We start from the raw sequence: 19,571 nt of genomic DNA on the forward strand, positions 1-19,571 counted from the left end.
AACACCTTTAAGTACTAGGAAAAATGAGACCATGGCAGGCTTAGGAACACTTTACATGCTCCAGGATTTAAAACAGAAGTTAAAACTGTAATGGCTGAAACAAATTAAGAAATAGCATCCTGAGCTCCTAGATCTAGAAGAGAAGGAGGAAACACTATGAAGAAATTAAAAGATTAGTGATAATATGCAGCAATACCAGAATCTTAGGCCATTTTTTCTACTGCAGGTATTGACCTATTAATGGAATATGAAATTAATGAGTCATAACCAGCATTTAAGAGGAAATCATCAGACATGCGTATCATATATTAAATGATTATGCAAAATGTATTTCTTACTGTGGATTGCAGTCAAAAGACTTTGAAAGGCACTACTCTGGAACATACTAGAGGCTGCTAAAATTATAAGTACCAACAGAATTGTGAAGGTGCTGGTCAGTTCCAAATAAAGAACCTGAAAGTAAGCAAGTGGAATGAATCTAATTGGGCAAGATCTAGAGATCTGAAGGTAGACTCCCAACCTTTATTTTATTTGCATGCATACAAATTGTGGTCTTCCTTTCTTCTGTACTCTCTCACTGGTATATTTCATCAGTGAGAACCCTAAACATGGTTTTAAGCAACTATTTTGAATAGGCCTATGTTCAGTTCCTAACATCTGGCAAACAAGTCTTTCCATTTTCCTAGGGAGAACCATACTCTTAGGGGAGTAAGCCCAGCGTCGACCAGTGTTACATACACACCTTCCAAGTGTTGACTGGCAAAAACCCAATCTTATTTGTTCCTAAAGTTTTCAGCCCTAAAGAAAGGCTTTTGTTTCAAATAAAGAGTTTGTGAAATAAGGAAATTTTTGTTTATTTTAGGAGGAGTGCATGGGGCTCTGTACTAAAGTTCTTTTTATGTCTCTAAAGAGATGGTTATTCACAGAAGAAATCAAAAACAGTCCTATGCTCTATTTTTGATATGTGTTTTTTCAGCAAATAGATCTAACAGGGACTACAACCACATTAAGTCCTTCGTTGTATCAAAATTCTTTTTCTTGATTCCTACACAGTTGGGGGCCAATCTGGAAATTTCAGTATGAATGTCCTATTTCCTGGCTTTACCATTAACACTGCTTTTGCAAACCACCAACCTTGCATGAAAGAACACTTCTATTTCCACTCTGGCAAATAACTGGTTTGGTAGGCACCAAACTGAAGAGTGTATGGGCTACAGAGTTTAATTAAAAGTCAACTTTAATTATATCACTCATCTTTTTCTTTCATTAAAAGTTGTTTTTCAAGCAAAGGGGCCCTCCTTCAGTAGACACTGAAGTCAGGTTCCCTTCTCTAACCATTGCAATCAGGGCCATTTACTTGAAATTACCAGCCTTGCAGTGAAGGAGTTAAAATCTAATAATGTCCATTAACTCTTACTCTCTGAGAATTAAGGAGTTACCCCACCCCATTATGGATCTTCTCCTGGATGTATAAATGAGATCATAAGCACTCCACAAGGTATCTGAGGGGTTTGCCAAAGAAATATGACAGAGTACCTGATCCCCAAAGTCCTACTTATATAAGCTGGTTGGAGGAGACAACACACAATGAAATAACACGAACATTTTATGAAGCAATCTGTCAGCCACAAAATGGAAAAGTGCAGACTGAATGCTACAATAAAGAGACAGCAGTCACAAGGTTGAGGAGAGGTTAAATCACAAGATTCTCAGATTTGGCTTTGAGCTTGGCTTTAAGAGACAGGGATGTAATTCAGATGAGCTACAGGGAGAATGGAAAGACCTCCATAGAAGAAGAATGTTATACATTCCATATTCTTTTTTTTTTCACCTTTTTTTTTTTTAAAGATTTTATTTACTTATTCGACAGAGATAGAGACAGCCAGTGAGAGAGGGAACACAAGCAGGGGGAGTGGGAGAGGAAGAAGCAGGCTCCCAGCAGAGGAGCCTGATGTGGGGCTCAATCCCATAACGCCGGGATCACGCCCTGAGCCGAAGGCAGACGCTTAATCGCTGTGCCACCCAGGCGCCCCTACATTCCATATTCTATTTGGAAAATTTGTTTCCTGTTTTTAATCAAGTCTTTAGGTCTTGCTCTTTCTGATTCAATTCTAGCTAAGGAAAGCCCACCTGAGGCTTTGCAAATATAAGTCTTCAATTAGCAGTTTAAGTACCAAAGGGACTCTGGACAGTTTTTTTAAATGAATACATTGGGGTACCTGGGTGGCTCAGTTGGTTAAGCGTCTGCCTTCAGCTCGGGTCAGGATTCCGGGGTCCTGGGGTCAAGCCCCACATTGGGCTCCCTGCTCAACAGGGAGTCTCTCTCTCTCTCTGTGTGTGCTCACTATTTGAGAGAGAGGGAGTGAGAGCGTGAGCTCTCTCAAAATCTTTAAATAAAATGAATAAATTTTAGTAATAAGCTGAAGAGAGAAAACAACACTAATATAATCATGTTCTATCTAGCTGTGATAAAATTATACTTGCACTTTATTTGCACAACCTCTTTTTGAGATAGCTAAACCTAGAAAGCTTAATGTATGCTAATATCCTGTAACCATAAACTCTAAAGGCTTTTCAAGATGAGTGATCATGACAAAAAAAAATTCGAATTGGTTTTAGTATTTAAGTTTAGATTTCTAATTCAAATTAATTAAAATTTTAGAAGATAAAGACCTTTCGGGACACCTGGGTGGCTCAGTCAGTTAAGCATCTGCCTTCAGCTCAGGTCATGATCCCAGGGTCCCGGGATCTATAATCCTAAGGAGATCAAAGGAACTTTTCCCCCTTCATGAGCTTTCCAGAGTTCACTGGGTACCACCCTCTAGCACATGTTATTTGGCCAGCTGGCACTCCATGAACCCAAAAAGCAGCCCCTGGAAAGCACTCACCCCCCAAGACGAGGAGAAACAATTTCACTTCTGTAAAAGGACAACTCTCACTAGTACCTGACTCCAAACATAGTAGCCTTGTATTTTTTAGTGAGGTGGAAATAGGGTATTCAGTATATATCACATTAATGTCTTTATACACTGATGCATTTCAGTCAAGACAGCTGAAAATGATTCTGTACCTTGTATCAATTTGAAATTAAATACTACTTATTTTGGGAAGATGTATTAAAAAGATGCCTCCCCACTTTCAGCAACAGCTTTCTGAACCATACATGGTAAGCTGCTTTGGCATTTCTTTCCAGGTCTGAAATTCGCTACAATTCAAGTTATCCAACTATAAAAATTCTTTTTTTTTTTTTTTAAAGATTTTATTTATTTATTTGACAGAGAGAGACAGCCGGAGAGAGAGGGAACACAAGCAGGGAGAGTAGGAGAGTTCTTGAAGCAGGCTCCCAGCGGAAGAGCCTGATGTGGGGCTCGATCCCATAACGCTGGGATCACGCCCTGAGCCGAAGGCAGACGCTTAACGACTGAGCCACCCAGGCGCCCCCAACTATAAAAATTCTAAGATGAGGACCTCATGCTGAGGAAGAATGTTTTTAAATTCAAAGGCATGACCGTGCCAGGCCATGTACCAGTCTGTTAAAAAATGGGAGAAACAGATGAATGAGGTAATACATGGAAAAGTATTTCCAGCTTTTCAGGGAGAACAATCAAATTACACACGAACATGCTGCAATGCACATGCAATCACTTTTATTCCTAACTAGTTTTGATAACATTTTAATATCTGGTTAAAATAGCAAAATCTTGGGGCACCTGGGTGGCACAGCGGTTAAGCGTCTGCCTTCGGCTCAGGGCGTGATCCCGGCGTTATGGGATCGAGCCCCACATCAGGCTCCTCTGCTGGGAGCCTGCTTCTTCCTCTCCCACTCCCCCTGCTTGTGTTCCCTCTCTCACTGGCTGTCTCTATCTCTGTCGAATAAATAAATAAAATCTTTAGGGGCGCCTGGGTGACACAGCGGTTAAGCGTCTGCCTTCGGCTCAGGGCGTGATCCCAGCGTTATGGGATCGAGCCCCACATCAGGCTCTTCCGCTATGAGCCTGCTTCTTCCTCTCCCACTCCCCCTGCTTGTGTTCCCTCTCTCACTGGCTGTTTCTATCTCTGTCGAATAAATAATAAAATCTTTTTAAAAATAAATAAATAAAATAAAATCTTTAAAAAAAAATAAAATAGCAAAATCTTTCAATATTTATATATTTGTGTGTATACATATGTGTTCATATATATGCACACACATATACATGTATACATACGTATTTTAAATAATTTTCTCATTATGACTTTGGAGACACTTGGGAGATTTCGGTGTACAATGTAACTCATTCTCATCAGGATGAGGAAACACCTAGGAATGTTTTCTTTAAAAAAAAAAAAAAGCTGATCACAATGTATCAACGTTGGGTTTTTGATCATTTAGAAGACTGAATCATTTGTGAAAAAAATTATGCCATCATGTGAGCTAGCATACAAGATTAGGAAAACTTTTCTGCTGTGTTTTTTAATATAACTGGTGCTTTTGGAGGATTAACTGTTTCTCCTTGGATATATGTCTGAAGCCTAGGTTAAAGCCTTTGGGTGTTAAGGTTATAAAGTGTTTTCCTCTTCCTCTACTTAAAAACATGTCCAATGAGTATGTTGTACTATTTTATGATCAGAGAGAGGTAGTAGCTGATACCTCTAGGAAGGAAACGGCATCAAGAGAGCAAGCTTCTGATGTTCCCTTCTCTTGTCCCAAGAAACTATGGAAAATAAGAAGTAGAAAGGATGGGTTGGGGGCCTTTATTGTTGAAATCTGAGAATGGTGACATCCATAAGCCCAAGTTTCCAATCACAAAGTACATAGCCCCTCAAGCTCTCTGATGTATCCAAACTGGTTTTGTTGTTTTTTTTTTTTAAAGATTTCATTTATTTGAGATCGACCAAGAGCAAGCGAGCGTGGAGGGAGGGGCAGAGGAAGAGAGAGAGAGAGAGAATCTCAAGCAGACTCCACACTGAGCGTGGAGCCTGACGTGGGGCTCAATCTCACAATCCTGAGATCAGGACCTGAGCCGAAACCAAGAGAGAACGCTCATCTGCCTTGAGCCGCATGGGCACCCTGCGAACTGTTTTTTAAAAGACAAACTAAAGAAACTGACCCTATTATAATAATAACCATAATCTATTTTGTGAAGTGGTAAGTCTGACAGCCAAGGGTGGACTGTCAGAGAAATCTACTAAGAAATATTATCATATTTTACCTTAGAAATATGATAAATACTATGCAAATGCATTTTGGTTTGGAACATTCTGTTCTGAGAAAACAGAAGAGTGCATTTTCCCCTAAGACTGTGCTGCTAGGATATTTTGGTTTCTACTATTACTAAACTTTGTCTTCCCTAAGGAGGATAATATAAAAAAGCCTACTCAAATTAAGCTGGTTCTGTGTTTGTATTAGGAAGAAACAACCAATGAGAGGGAAGCCCCCACTTCTCTTGTACACGTGTGTGATGAGGAGCACAACTCAGATGGGACAACAGATCAGAACACTCTACCCACTGATTATAAGAACAAGGAGCCCTGGTGTTGAGCTGGGACTGGTAACAGCTGGCATGTCCTCCCTATTGATGATATGTCCTAGGAACAGACTGACTCTCTGGGTTCCTCCATATAGGAGCCTTAGTGCAGACTTAGAGGAGTCACTGACATTAAATCTGGGGTCAAGTTCATCCATCCCAGATAACATCCTGTTGGGAGATTGGAAGGTAGAGAAAATTGATGCCACTTCCTTTTCTAGTCCACTGAATGCTGTACATAGGCCTATTTTCCACTTTTTGAGTATCTATATGAGCAAGCAACCTTTATTCTGTAAAAGGCCAGAAGGTAAATACTTTAGGTTAGTGAGTCATATGGGCTCTGTTACAACTACTCACTTCTGTTGTAGCATTAAGCAGTGAAAAGTAATACATAAATGAATGTACATAACTGTGTTTCAATACAACTTCATTTACAAGTCCAGCAGAAGACTGATTCAGTCTGTCAACCCCAAAACTAAATCAACAGCCCATGTGGGTGATTCAGGGAAGTAGTAAAATAAACTGTTTCACTAATCTGCAACACATCTAGCTAATTCATGGGCCATCCAGACCTACTCCATATATAAAGAGAGCCATAAATTATATTGCAATCCTATTGTATACCCATATTGATGAATGTGAGAAACATGAAAACATATTCATTTGTAACTCCCTAAAATTGATTTATGAATGCATAAATTTAAAGTTTGTCATGTCTTTCCTATCAAGCAATCATTTTTTACAATCATCTATTTGGTTGGGGCCTGCTATAAATGGCTCCCATGATAATATTTTGGAAGACTCACATAGCTGTTTCATATTATGCTTTTTCTGATGCAGACATGAGATAAAAGAGCACATGGTAAAGGCATTTCAGTATTTTCTTTATGACCATAAGATGGCACCAAATTGTTACTCCTCAACTAACAAGCACTTTGGCATACTTATCATAAGGAAGGCCTTAATAGAAAATTGTTTTTAATATAGTTGAGTGGATCAGCATTTAAAAAAGAGAGCAAGCTGTATTTAAAAACACATTTTGGGGCACCTGGGTGGCTCAGTCATTAAGCGTCTGCCTTTGGCTCAGGGCGTGATCCTGGGGTTCTGGGATCGAGCCCCACATCGGGCTCCTCCGCTGGGAGCCTGCTTCTTCCTCTCCTACTCCCCCTGCTGTGTTCCCTCTCTCGCTGGCTGTCTCTCTCTCTCAATAAATAAAATCTTTAAAAAAATAAAAAATAAAAAAAATAAATAAAAAACACATTTTTTTAGATTTCCAAAAGCTGGAAATACTCAGAACCCAAAATGGACCTGTAGGTTCATGCAGAACCATTTGCCCAATTTCCGGCACACTGTGCTTTGTGAAGACTGTGAGATATGGATTCTACTCAGAGGGTTACTAAGTAGAACAATGCAATTATTGCTGAAGAAATAATGGTGACAGGGCAACCCTAATTTAGATACGAAAGGCAGTTCTGCCAGGCCTAACACCCATGGGACCAGCACAGAAATGTGGGCCTTTGCCCAGGTATTTGTCAATCTGGGTACACTTCAACAAAAAGGGAAGAAATGGCAAAGTCAGGTGTGTACAGTGATCTATCTGTACACAAAACACTGCCTGTCGAGGGTAGCTGAACAAATGCAGGCAGTTACCACACTCACAAGTACACAGGAACCATAGCAGGTTTAGATTAGAAAAGAATTTACAAAGATCAAAACTAATGGCGCAAAGATGTCTCACTTTCCTCCCCAAACTTCACCACTTAAACTTATTTTGAATGAAAGGAAAAGATTATATCAAATTTCTATCTAGATTTATCAGTGCAATGGCTTGGACTTCAATTTCTAATGCTTTCTAAAAAAATAAAATCCCACAATTTTATGCCCAAACTTATGGATGGATTTATTCTTAATAGTATTTACAAGAAATGTACCACACAGACGGACACACAGACACACACACACACATCTTTACAGTGATTTGGAAAGGCCATGCTGATTGGCTCTTCAGCTGGGTTCTGAAGAACAGGTAAAAATTCTAATTCTCAAAATTGAGGCAGAGGAAAAAGGTTTTCCAGTTGGAGGAATACTATCCAAAAAGGCTGGTAAGTGGATTGTGTTAGAACATTGTGTGGGATACAAGGCTAGAAAAATTCAAGGAAGAATTATGACTAAAATGGAAAAGAAAAAACAAAACATTGCTTTCTATCTTCTTGCCATAAATCTCTAGGAGCAAGCAGCTACTTTCTAGCCTTAATGCCATTCACTAAGTACGTTTTCCGCACAGAGCAAACTTTAGTCTAAGCTATGCAATTCTTTGCTTATATTCTCTCACCTCTTGAGAGCATCTTACTGCAACTATCAAAAAGATGTACTCCCAAAAATTCAGATCAGTGCCTTCAGTCAGTAATCTTAATAACAGATTCATTCTGAAACCTCCGTAACAGAGGAAGCTGAAATGTTCCTATCTTTTCCCCTTGCATTTTGAATTTGTTTGCTGAATCGTACATTACTATACTAAAAAAACTACTTGCAAAAAATTTTATTCTGTAAAAGCCAAGTTTACATTCCTTTATTGCTTTATTTTTAGCAAAACAATATAGATAAGGCCTGTAACAAGAAATTATTTTCCTACATTACACTTTGTCAGCCATGGCTTTAAATCATATTGTGCCAAAACCTCATCTAACATGTCCACTGGGAAATCTCAAGGACACCACAAACTTCCATTTCAAATTGACCTGTGTCCCATTAAAGGCTACTTGGCTTCGGTAATTCTCCCAACAGCTCTACTATCCAAGCCCAAAACAGATAATTTCCACGTGTTTCTTTTCTCCCATCTGGTCATGTCAAAACTATCTCTTAGAAGACAGATATGCCATGCCTTTCTTCCCATAGTGACTGCCACAGCTCAGTCCCTCTACCACTTAATCTTTTACAATTCTCTTCATCAGTCTCCTTATTTGTCTTTACAATGCACCCTCCCTGCTTCCATCAGTGTTTCACAAGACAAAAATCTAAACTCACATCACACTCCTGAAATCTGCCAGTATGCCACCACTCAAGTGTCTTTCCCTTCACCACTAGGCTCCTGCCTATCTGTCCAACCCCTCACATTATATACCTCCTGCCTTAACTGCCCCCAAACTCCCTGTGGTTTTCACCTGTTCCTTCCAGCCCTCCACCACCACCTCTGTAGAGGCTGTGCAATTGGTTGCAATATTCTGCGGCTTCTAGGCTGGAGATTCCTAACTTAAGGTTTGATTCAGATGCTACTAGCACTAGGAAATTTCTTTGAGAACCTCCTCCTATGATGTTGTTTCTCTCCTTTGGCTACTATAACATTTGGGGCAGCATTTACCACTATGCCGAATGTATTTTATATTGGTCTCCAGGGTTCAGACAGAGAACTCCCCAAAGGCAAGATACTACTTCTTATTTCTTTATACATCTAAATCTACAACAATATTTCCAGTCTATTATATCTACATTAATATCAAGGACTGGTTGATCATTATCCATTATCAACAATAACCAACTCTGAAAACCAAAACCGGAAATAAGGTTGTCTAACAAGAGTTAATAGTCATACCAAATTCTAACTGCACTCAGGGAAGCTTAATTATGGGGATAATCTGATTGTTCGGTCACATACCAGTTAGACTATTTACCCACACCATGTTTTAGTACGCAAATCAGCTGTTCAGATTGTAGTTTAGTCTAAAAAGGCATTTCAAAGATTTCCAAATGCCAACGTTGAGGGAAACTTCCAGTAAAATGTGTGCTGGATTCATCTTAATGTATGTGTATTTTTAAAATAAATGTGCAAAGACCACTACTAACTTTCATGAAATAGCTTGTTAACAGTTATATGCCCTGCTAACCCTGTCTATGAGCTCTTGAAAGGCAGGGATGTCATCACCTTTTTATTCTTAGCAAACTCCAGGTACTAAGTAAAAGTTTACTGAAATGACAGTTCATCCATCTAAGGTTCTGTTTGAGTTACATGCAATGCACATGAACTGCCAAGTGACAAAGGCAGAAAGCAAGATAAAGTTAATTGAGGTTCTTGGATATGATACTGTTTGACATCAATTCTTTTCACAAGAAACTATTTTGAATATGGCCAATACTCTCTCATGTCCTATATGAAAAGAGATTAAAACTTAGTGATTTCAGAAAGACTACCAATGTGAAAGATGTACCTTGCATGGTTATAAAAGATAAAAAATGTGTGTTAGCATTTTGACTGTGGTTAATACTATTAAATAAAGCCTGTATCCTGAAGAGGGAGGTTTTTTAAGTTGTCTGGTTTCACTTTGTTTCATCTCTGGGTCACGCTACGCCCAGGATAAATGTGAGAGAACACGCTAAGCCTTGTTTGTTTGCAGCTGGGAATTATCTACTTAGGCGAATTATTTCAAGTTCCTTTCTGTTCTTCCCAGATGTTTAATTACTTTGGGACCAAATAACTTCAGAAGGTAGTCTTAACAGGGAAAAATCAAATAAGTTAGTAGTATTAAGGACTCTAGCAAGTCCTAGGGCTAGGAAATGGGGTAAATATGTAAAATTTAGATACTAGCACACTTAAAGTATCTATACTAACTTGGATGATATACTATGAAAGATATATATACAAATATTCTAGTTTGTTGTTATACTACAGAAAATTGAAACCTGGATGTAGTATATCTGTACTGTACATTTCGCTTCTTTTTAAATCACAGATTCTATGCACTATGAGTACTGCCTAGTTTCTGTATCTTCTACATCCATAAGATTTTAATGTTAACAGTCCCTACTAGAAGGTCATTAACTTATGAAAAGAAATCATTTTTTTTTCTTTTGGTTCAAAAACCAAATGAAAGGATAGGCACATTTATTTCATACGAGTCATACTCTGAACCTAAAATGGAAAGCAAGATTGATATGCACTTAATAACATTATTTCAGGTCTTTGTAACAGAGGAAAAAAAATCATACAAAATTTAGGTATGAGACATCACGTCATTAAAGATAAAGTTGACTAGACAATGGTTTCTATGTTCTATCTAATGAGAAAAATGTACATTTGACTACTGAGACTTAAAGGGTAAAGTAGAATAAATTTCAGACATCTCAGCTCCTTATACTCAACTGTTTCAATTACAAGGACTCAAAGAATAAATATTTTCCCTATCATTAATAACAATAATTCAGTGCTAACACTGGCAGGTTAGTATTGGTGATAAAAACTAGAGAGTGGTTTATCCTGACAGTTTAAAAAATGGGGAATAATTAGTAAATACAAAACTCATGAATTTCAAAAAGAATTAAACATATAAGAATTTGAAACCCACTTCTGTTTCAGAGAGAAATATTCAATAGGAAAATGGATTTCTAATTTTGAATTTCTGGCCCAAATTTGCCACAACATACTAGGAAAAAAATTACCTACACCTCACCAAGCTATTATAAAAACTGATGGCATTAAAAGAGTATATCCAACTCTTTCTCTAGCATGCCCAATGCAACAGAAGGAAGGCAGAGAACAAATGGTGGAAGCCCGAAGGGACAGGCTCAGGGTAGTGCTGCAATCTAAGCCAAAGAAGTTACACATACTTGAAGAGCATGGCCAGCACAGAGTCTTCCCATACACCCTGGTTCATAAACCATCTATTTGAGTTTGGGGCTTTTTTATTAAGTATAGCATTCTATACTTCCTAAGAAAGATGCTTAAAAATATACATAGAAAGACATTAAGAAAAATAAAATTCAGTTATTCAGGTGAGGTATTTGGATTTATATTTAGGGGATGACAAAATGATATTGGACAAAGGATATATTTATATTTAACTCAAAAAAGGCATTAACATGTTCATTTCATCTGTTATAAATTTCAGCCCAATCACTCTTAAATACTTTTGATTCTATGACTAACTGTTAATTACAGACAAGGCTACTCTACCTAGAATGCCACTTGATAACCCTGTATTACGTTTGCTAGACCAAAGACTCATAACTTAAAAAAAAAAAAAGCAACCATTTACACTTACTAAGAAAAGCAAACATTTACTTCAAATTGCAGTATAGGCTTTTCAATCACAAAAAGAAAGAAAAGAACAGTGATCTGACAGTGGTCATATCCTGTGCAAAAAACTTGATACAAAAACAATAACACAAGGTGTCTGAGCTGCTTACATTGCAGGAAAAAGGAAATACAGTAGCTGAAATATGGCACTCCTGGGAATCAACTTCTAAACCAATAGAATGCCTTTGAAATGATTAAATTTATTTATGTATTAGTAAGAAAGCCCCACCACCATAAATAGTACAATATTTAAAAATTAAAAAAAATTTATATCTATCTAAGATAGATAGTGTATTTGTACTGTTAGACCTCTTTAAGTGCAGAAGGTGGTTCAGGTTTTGCCTTTTTTTTTTTTTTAATTAAATAACTGCCCATATGCTTTATAAAGTTCCACTCGATTGCAAAAGCCAATTTAAATCAAGAAATATGTTATCAAAGTTGCATAATTTCATTTGGGACTGCCAGCAGGTTAAAGTCTCAAATCAAGTCTTTAACATAACACTCAATGAAAAGTTTAGTCAATGTAAAGTTTAAAAGTTCTCAAATCTTCATTATCCTCTTGAACTTGCCCTTCTAAATGATCCTCAGACTGCAATTCCTAGTTTGCAAATAAAAGAATGCAATATGCATCATACTTCAAGAAAAGACGACGATGTCGAGCTAACATGCTTCTGGGTCTTCTCCCTGCTCCTCTCAACCTTCTTTATAATTTCCGCTACTATGCACACTGAGGAGGTGAGGCCCACAAGAAACAGCAGATCTGCAAGAGAAAATAAGTTGCATTTTATAATTCTTTGAAACAGCTGCAAAGCTTAATAGCTTACATTTTTCTAGCATTTTAACAGAGCTTTCAAAATACTCTGTTTTACAACCATTCCAGGAGGTACATGAAATCAGCCTCAGTTTAAAAATGAGAAAAGTTAGGGGCAACCCTCTTGGGTCCCCTCCCTCTTTGGGAGCTTTATACTATGACTCAATAAACTCTGCCACCCACCAAAAAAAAAAAAAAAAAGAAAGTAAGGCTCAAAATTGACATATCTGAAGTCATATAACTACAAAAGGCAGCAGTCAGAGAACTAGAACCAAGTGCTGACTACTCTCCCTGAACCATAACCTCATGATCGAACTACTAACAGCAACATTGAGCAAGAGGAGTTTTCTATTTAATAGATCACACAGCCTTTTTAATTTTAATTTGATTGAAAACTGCCTATCTAAAGATTATTTAGGAATTTCTGTCTATTCCATTCGAGAGCCTAGAAGAACTCATCATTTAAAGACCATAACTCTGGGGCGCCTGGGTAGCTCAGTCAGTTAAGCACCCAACTCTTGGTTTCGGCTTCTGTCCTGATCTCATGGGTCATGAAATCGAGCCCCATGTTGGGCTTTGCGATCAGTGGGAGTCTACTTAGGTAGACACACACTTGTGTGTGCGCACACTCTCTCTCTAATAAATAAAATCTTTTTTAAAAATGTAAAAATAAATAAATAAAGACCATGTCTTTACAACAGTACCCACACTATCTCATTCTTATTCATGGCTTGAAAAATTGCAGCTGTCTCCTTAAGACCCCACTTTTTACAAAGAGGGACAAGTGTAAATATGAAATTAAAAAACTGAAATTAAACTATTTCAACTTAAAGGTAAATTGTAACTTACAGCATAAAATACGGTGAGGTGTATAACTTATTTTCACAAATAGCCCGATTAAGTTAAAAACACAAGAATTAAAAGTAGCATTACCACATCAGTCCTCACCCTTACACAGGAAGATTAATTTTTAAATGTACTGTACCATAATACATTTAACACATAGTATATGAAAGAATAACGTCTATCTTCCATATAATCTTAATAAAATTTTCTGCTTTTAGGGTCAGGCTGTTATTTTGTAAAATAAGAATGCACAAATTAGCAAGTAAGAATAGTGAAATATTAGTTTACTAAAATTGTAACTTTAAAGAGAGCAACCTAGTTTTCAGTGAGCTTCAATCTAATTTTTTCTTCATATAAGATTGAAGAGTTGTAAATTATAATTACTATATAACAAGTTTTCATTTGCTATAGTTTAGAATCAGCAACTACAATCTAACAATTGATAACCAAGAAAAAAAATTGGAAGAAAAAAATTTACAAAAAAGTTTTAAAGCCTAGAGTTAGGCAAGTGACCACCCCCCCAAAACTTCTCCAAATGAAAAAACAGAACACACTCCTTTTTCAAATCAACTCACTTTTTTATCTCACTTTCTAAAGGAAATTTTCAGTAGAACAAATGCACTAGAAAACACAATAATTCACCTAAAATATATAAATTATAAAAAGATAACATTTTCTTTACCCAGTATACTTAAGCTCTCGGTCTGAAAAACTTTCTGAAGTGGAGGAAAGTAAATAACTAATAACTGTCCCATGATGGATCCAAGAACTGCATAGCAGAACATTTTATTACTGCAGAGTCCAATCTCAAATACAGACTTGGTCTGTTGGCAAAGCAAAGAATTCAATTATTATTCCTTGGTCACTCAAACAGCTTCTTTATTATCACAGTCATCACCAATTTTTAATAAACTGGATTGAACTCCACAATGGCAATACCATGACATCTCTTAATGGTTTAACTATTATTTTGGAATAATTCAGATGGAATAAAGGTACAATTTAAAGCGTTTCTCTTTATCAAGAGAGCTTTCTCTACAAGAGTCATGCTACAATAACAACATCAACAAGACCACAGAAGGAAAAGAAACTTACTTTAGCATTTCAAAACATCAGAAATTCCATTTGTATGATTATTTTGCTAACTTATTTCTATCCATTAAAGTAGATAATCTAAAAGCCTTTCTTAAAGAATAGACCTACTTATGTGTGTACCAAAAATGTAAAATTGCCTTTCATAAAACAAAAAATGAGTATTGTAGCTTCTCCAAAACTTAGTCTAAATTAATGACAATTCACTGTATTTGGAAAGTTTCCAGCATGCCAAATGGTAATAGATATAACAGAGGATTTATAAGGTGCTCTAGAATTAAAATGAAGAGTCAGGCCTCAAAATGGAACTAGTTTTCAAGAACAATTATGCTCTGAAAAAGTTCTAGGTTCTAGCCCAGAGCCCATTAATTTTCTATCAAAACACTTCAATCAAGAAAGGCAACCACACCTTAAGATACAACATGGGAAGAAAAGCAAATTTAAAATGTCCTAAGCTCTGACACACTGACAGAACTAATCAGAAAACATTAATATGCACAAAACTGTTCTTGTACTTCTAATAATACTTTCTTCTAAAATGAGACTAATACGATCTTAACAGAACCCATTTGTCCTATACTCTCGGATAATACTAACTTGAACCTATCTTAAAGCTACTGATAACAAGAGAATGGGAAGAAGAAAGACCAGGGGATGACACCTGTGATTTACTTGGATATTCTGGTCAAAAGTAAGGCTATCTGCCCAAATGCCCTATCTCCATTATGACACGTTTGTAGGTGCATGTTTATAAGGAAGGCTGTATCTGGGGCTGTAATCTGTGACGACAAAATCAAGCAAAGCTAAAACCCCACAATCCTTGCCTACTTACAATCAGAGAGAACTCTATCAACTGAATCAGTCAGCTAAGATCACCTAAGCATACCTGGGACCTGGAACTTAGTGCATTGAACATATCGAAAAACACAAAGCACGTGAAGGTCATTGTCGTGTCTCGAGGTGTTATCACATTGTCTCGTAGCTGTCAAGAGGAAAAATGATTATCAGTGGCTGAATTTAATGAACAAATACTGCATGCTTGTAAAAAGGTTAATATTTTCTTTGCTTTAGAATAAAACAGCTTTAGCCTAAGACATAAAACATACAAGCTACCTAAATTTCCTATATGCCATTTAAATAAGTCATTAATGAATAGCTGTAATCTAAATAAACAGTCTTCTCACACACCATATATTGGATATTAAAACAACTTTCTTTTCTGATGAAATACAGTAGCAACAGACTCAGATTTTCTAATTTCTCCCCACATATATTAATTTTTATTGTACTGTATTTTATTGATATCTTTGCAGATTTAAACTATTCTAATAAGTGAATCAGCAATTCTTTTGACCCATAAAGACTGAAATCAAACTATTTTTAAACGTTTTTATTATCATATTTTCCAAAGAGCTCTCCTAACTTTCCAAGCTTCTGTGTAACACACCAAAATAACTGAGTCATACACAATGCACGCTATTAAGGCAGCTTATCCAGTGACTATACCTCCCGCCAGAAGACAAACAAAGTCCCACAAACAATGATTATTGATGAAACAAGTATTTTAAGTATCAGGTTTTTGGTCAAAATGCTGTCCTTCCAGTTACGTGGAGGTTTACGAATGACATCTTTATCCACTGGCTCTACTCCAAGGCTTCAAAACAAAGAGAAAAGTGAATTACTTTAAGGTTTTAAGGTTTGGATTTGTTACTTTTACAATCTTTCTGCTGGAAAGCAACATCTGTGGCCCACTACAGAAGCAAATACTTAGATGCTTACATCCTTCAATACTTTCCCAAAGTCTCTAAAATTGACAACAGAACCCAGGTAATAAAACTAATTCAGGATTTCTCCATTACATCCCATTCTTAGAGACAAAAGCTTACTTTCTGAGGACAGGGACTGTACCTATTCCCTCATCTGTTCTCAACTTAAGAATGGGCATCTAACATAATGTAAAAGCTCAGATCTGGGACACGTGAATGAATACCCGGAGAGTGTAAATGATACACGCACACATCACAAAATTTATAACAAACATGTTGCTGCATGAATAGATTTCCAATGCTATCCATGAATGAAATCTTAAAACTTAATCCTCAAGACATCACACTTTCTTTGTCTTTCTACTAGTTTATGCATAAAAAACCTCTTACCTCTGAGCTGGAGGTCCATCCATAATTATATTGATCCACAAAATCTGCATGGCATTGAGAGGATTAGGAAAGTTCATTAATGTAGCCAATGAGATTAAGGTTAATGCTGCTATACTCCTGTCGAAAAAAAGAGTCATTAAAAACATCTGTCAGCATAGTATAATTCATACTATTTTTATGATATCACTTCTTTAGCATTTGAAAATCTCATTTTACTACTGTGCTTTTAAAGGAAGTCTGTATTTCTGAGTATCCTATGCTTCATTTGTGTGAACATTTTGAAGCTAAAAGTTAAACTTTATAATCCAGAGCATTTAAATAAAGGATTTCAAGATGTTTAGATAACAACAAACAGAGGAAGATTTTAAAAATTTAGTTCAGAATAGCTGTTACAACGTACAGTTAACAGTTTCACCAATATTTGGCAAATGATAACTAAAGAAAAGCCCTTCTACTTTTGGAAAAAGATACCAAGGAAACACACTAAAATCTGACACTCCTTCCTTAGTTATTTCTGGAGCTAGTAAATAAACCACAAACGTTTATATATTTTGATGATGATACAGACATCACCTCTTTATCATGCCATTTTTAATTTTTAGGATAGAATTAATTTTCATTTTGGAAAACTTACATATGAACGACACTCAGAAACAGAGCCCAGAAGCTCCTAAGCATTCTGCTTGAATTCCATTTCTCATATAATTTATCTGTAAGACCCATGGTGACAAACTTCTTAGAAACTTACGTGCTCAGTTGGAATCTAACAAAATTTTTAATGTTATTATAAATCCCTTTGCCCTCTTCAATTGCAGACCTGAAATTTAAAATAAAAACTAAATGAGAAATATTATCACACAAAAATAAAGATCCATCTATCCTATAACACTGTAGAGCTAATTCTGAAAACAAATTTCCAACTAATATAACATATGTATCACTAAAAGAAATCTATTATTTTCTTCACATAATTAAGATTAGAAAAAATACAGAAACATTATTCTGGTATGGAATGATAGTCAAGCCTGTGAAGCTAGCTCTATCTGAACTAATTTCAACTACACTATATTAAAATTCTTATTCTTAAAGATATTTTAACATTAAAATCATACACTGTCTTTCTACACAAAAGATAATACTACACATTTATAAGACTAAAATAATGATCTTTTTTACCCCTCCAATTTTCGTTTTCTTAAAGGTACAAGATTCATGCATGGTACGGGGTTAAATTAATGTGTGTCAGGAATTAATAAGATATATAATAATTCTAGAATTTAAGCTATCTATTGCTCCTACACACAATCAGATACGTGCTATAGCAGAACTATATAAAGAATATGGTTTACAAAAATTCATTTAAATTCTTATTTGGGGACGCCTGGGTGGCTCAGTCAGTTAAGCATCTGCCTTTGGCTCAGGTCATGATCCCAGGGTCCTGGAATCAAGTCTCAGGGTGGGCTCCTTGCTCAGCGTGGAGTCTGCTTCTCCCTCTCCCTCTGCTCCTCCCCGCTGTTCATGCTCTCTCTCTCTCTCTAATAAATAAAATCGCCAAAAAAATAAAAATAAAAATAAATTCTCATTTGATTGAATCTAGGAAAATATGTGTTTTTTAAACAACTTCCCCTTTCCTTCAAGATTTCTATAAAATTCTAAGAATGGAAAGAAAACAAACTTATATGCCTACAAGACCGTGGCAATTCTGAGTCTTGAGCTCCCACATGCTCCACTTTAGGCCACCATGGGTTAATGAATTATGCCAGGCATGTAATTAGCATGAGTCACTGAACGGAGGAAGATTCAGGTTATCTGACAGGTGATTATCAAATAACAGGATCAACTGACCTCCACCTGAACACTGTGCAACTGACATGACCAGGTACCACAGAAGAATCATAAATCAATTAGAAACAGTGGATGAAGAAGACAAAGCTATTTAAACCTAGTAGCTTGTGTCACTGACAGCATGGACAATTATAGACATATGGAAATACGTATGGTTGGAAACTTGATTATTTTTATACTTATTGTAAGGCCATGCACATGCATATCTCTGATAGCCTGAATTTATTTAGAATAAAGGCCCCAAGAAGGTTTATTGCTGTACCACTCCACTGGTGGCCAGAAAAATGTGACATCTGGCTACACTCGGTAAATATTTCTTAAATGAATGACTCTGCCATTTATTACATCCTTTCCGTTCCATACAAATAATAGTCCCCAAAACTACACAGTAGTCCATAAATAAGATTAATTAATTCTAGTAAAACAGTTTAGTTCACCCACTGCTGAATATCCTAATACACTGAATATCCCAATTCTCTTCCAGTTGAACTGTCTGGAGATGGGGTGCAGAAAAAGACGGGAAAAGATTCTCTGATGTGCATTCACTGAAACAAAACTTACATTATGGTTTGGAAATCATCATCCACAAGGATCATGTCTGCTGCCTCTTTGCAAACATCTGTGCCAGTCTGACCCATTGCAACTCCGATGTCTGCAGCCTTCAGAGCAACTGCATCATTGACTCCATCTCCCGTCATGGCTACAACCGACCCATTCTTTTGTAGAGACTGGAATGGGGAAAAGGGGATTCTGATAAAAATGTTGCTTCCACAAAGATAAAAGAATAAACAACTCCTCTCTATTTTTTTCCAAATAATAAACACTGGAAAGAATACAGACCACTGATTTTTCAACAAACTTCAATTTATGGAGGTCTTAAAATAAAGCTTAGAAAAAGTTGCTATTAATATTCTCACGTGTGAGCGCTATGTCTAAAAGTCTGATCTAGAGTTAATTATGCAGTAGTTTTCCGGAGCAATTTTGCTTTGTAGGGGACATCAGGCAATGTCTGGAGATATTTTTTATTATCATGACTTCAGGAATGCTACTGGCATGTAGAGGGTAGGGGTCAGGGACGTTGCTAACCATTCCATAAGACACAGGACAGCCCCTCACAATAAAGAATCCAGTCCAAAATGTGAAGGCTGAGAAACTCTGAACTAATAAATGGAGGGCTACTGTGATTAAGAACTTAAGCCCTTTAACTAATGAATACCACGTCAGTTGCTTTGTATATATTTAACTGA

The 19,571-nt window shown here is 36.6% G+C and overlaps 1 protein-coding gene across 5 annotated transcripts in view; it reads right to left on the reverse strand.

Annotated features, from left to right (window-relative positions):
- ATP2C1 (ATPase secretory pathway Ca2+ transporting 1) overlaps nt 1-19,571 on the reverse strand; it is a 160,714-nt gene that overhangs the window by 3,094 nt on the left and 138,049 nt on the right. For 4 of the 5 annotated variants that reach the window (XM_057315964.1, XM_026497001.4, XM_057315966.1 and 1 more), the window contains exons 21-27: nt 18,886-19,052; nt 17,228-17,296; nt 16,480-16,596; nt 15,830-15,977; nt 15,210-15,305; nt 13,914-14,055; nt 12,210-12,334 (exon numbers count right to left, since the gene is read on the reverse strand). In XM_057315964.1, the coding sequence (XP_057171947.1) occupies nt 12,210-12,334; nt 13,914-14,055; nt 15,210-15,305; nt 15,830-15,977; nt 16,480-16,596; nt 17,228-17,296; nt 18,886-19,052 (864 nt within the window). Of the gene's footprint in view, nt 1-11,528; nt 12,335-13,913; nt 14,056-15,209; nt 15,306-15,829; nt 15,978-16,479; nt 16,597-17,227; nt 17,297-18,885; nt 19,053-19,571 lie in introns of those variants that run through there. The other variant, XM_057315965.1, reaches the window with a different exon arrangement.

The sequence above is a fragment of the Ursus arctos genome, unplaced genomic scaffold (assembly GCF_023065955.2).
Source record: "Ursus arctos isolate Adak ecotype North America unplaced genomic scaffold, UrsArc2.0 scaffold_20, whole genome shotgun sequence".
Lineage (NCBI taxonomy): Eukaryota > Metazoa > Chordata > Mammalia > Carnivora > Ursidae > Ursus > Ursus arctos.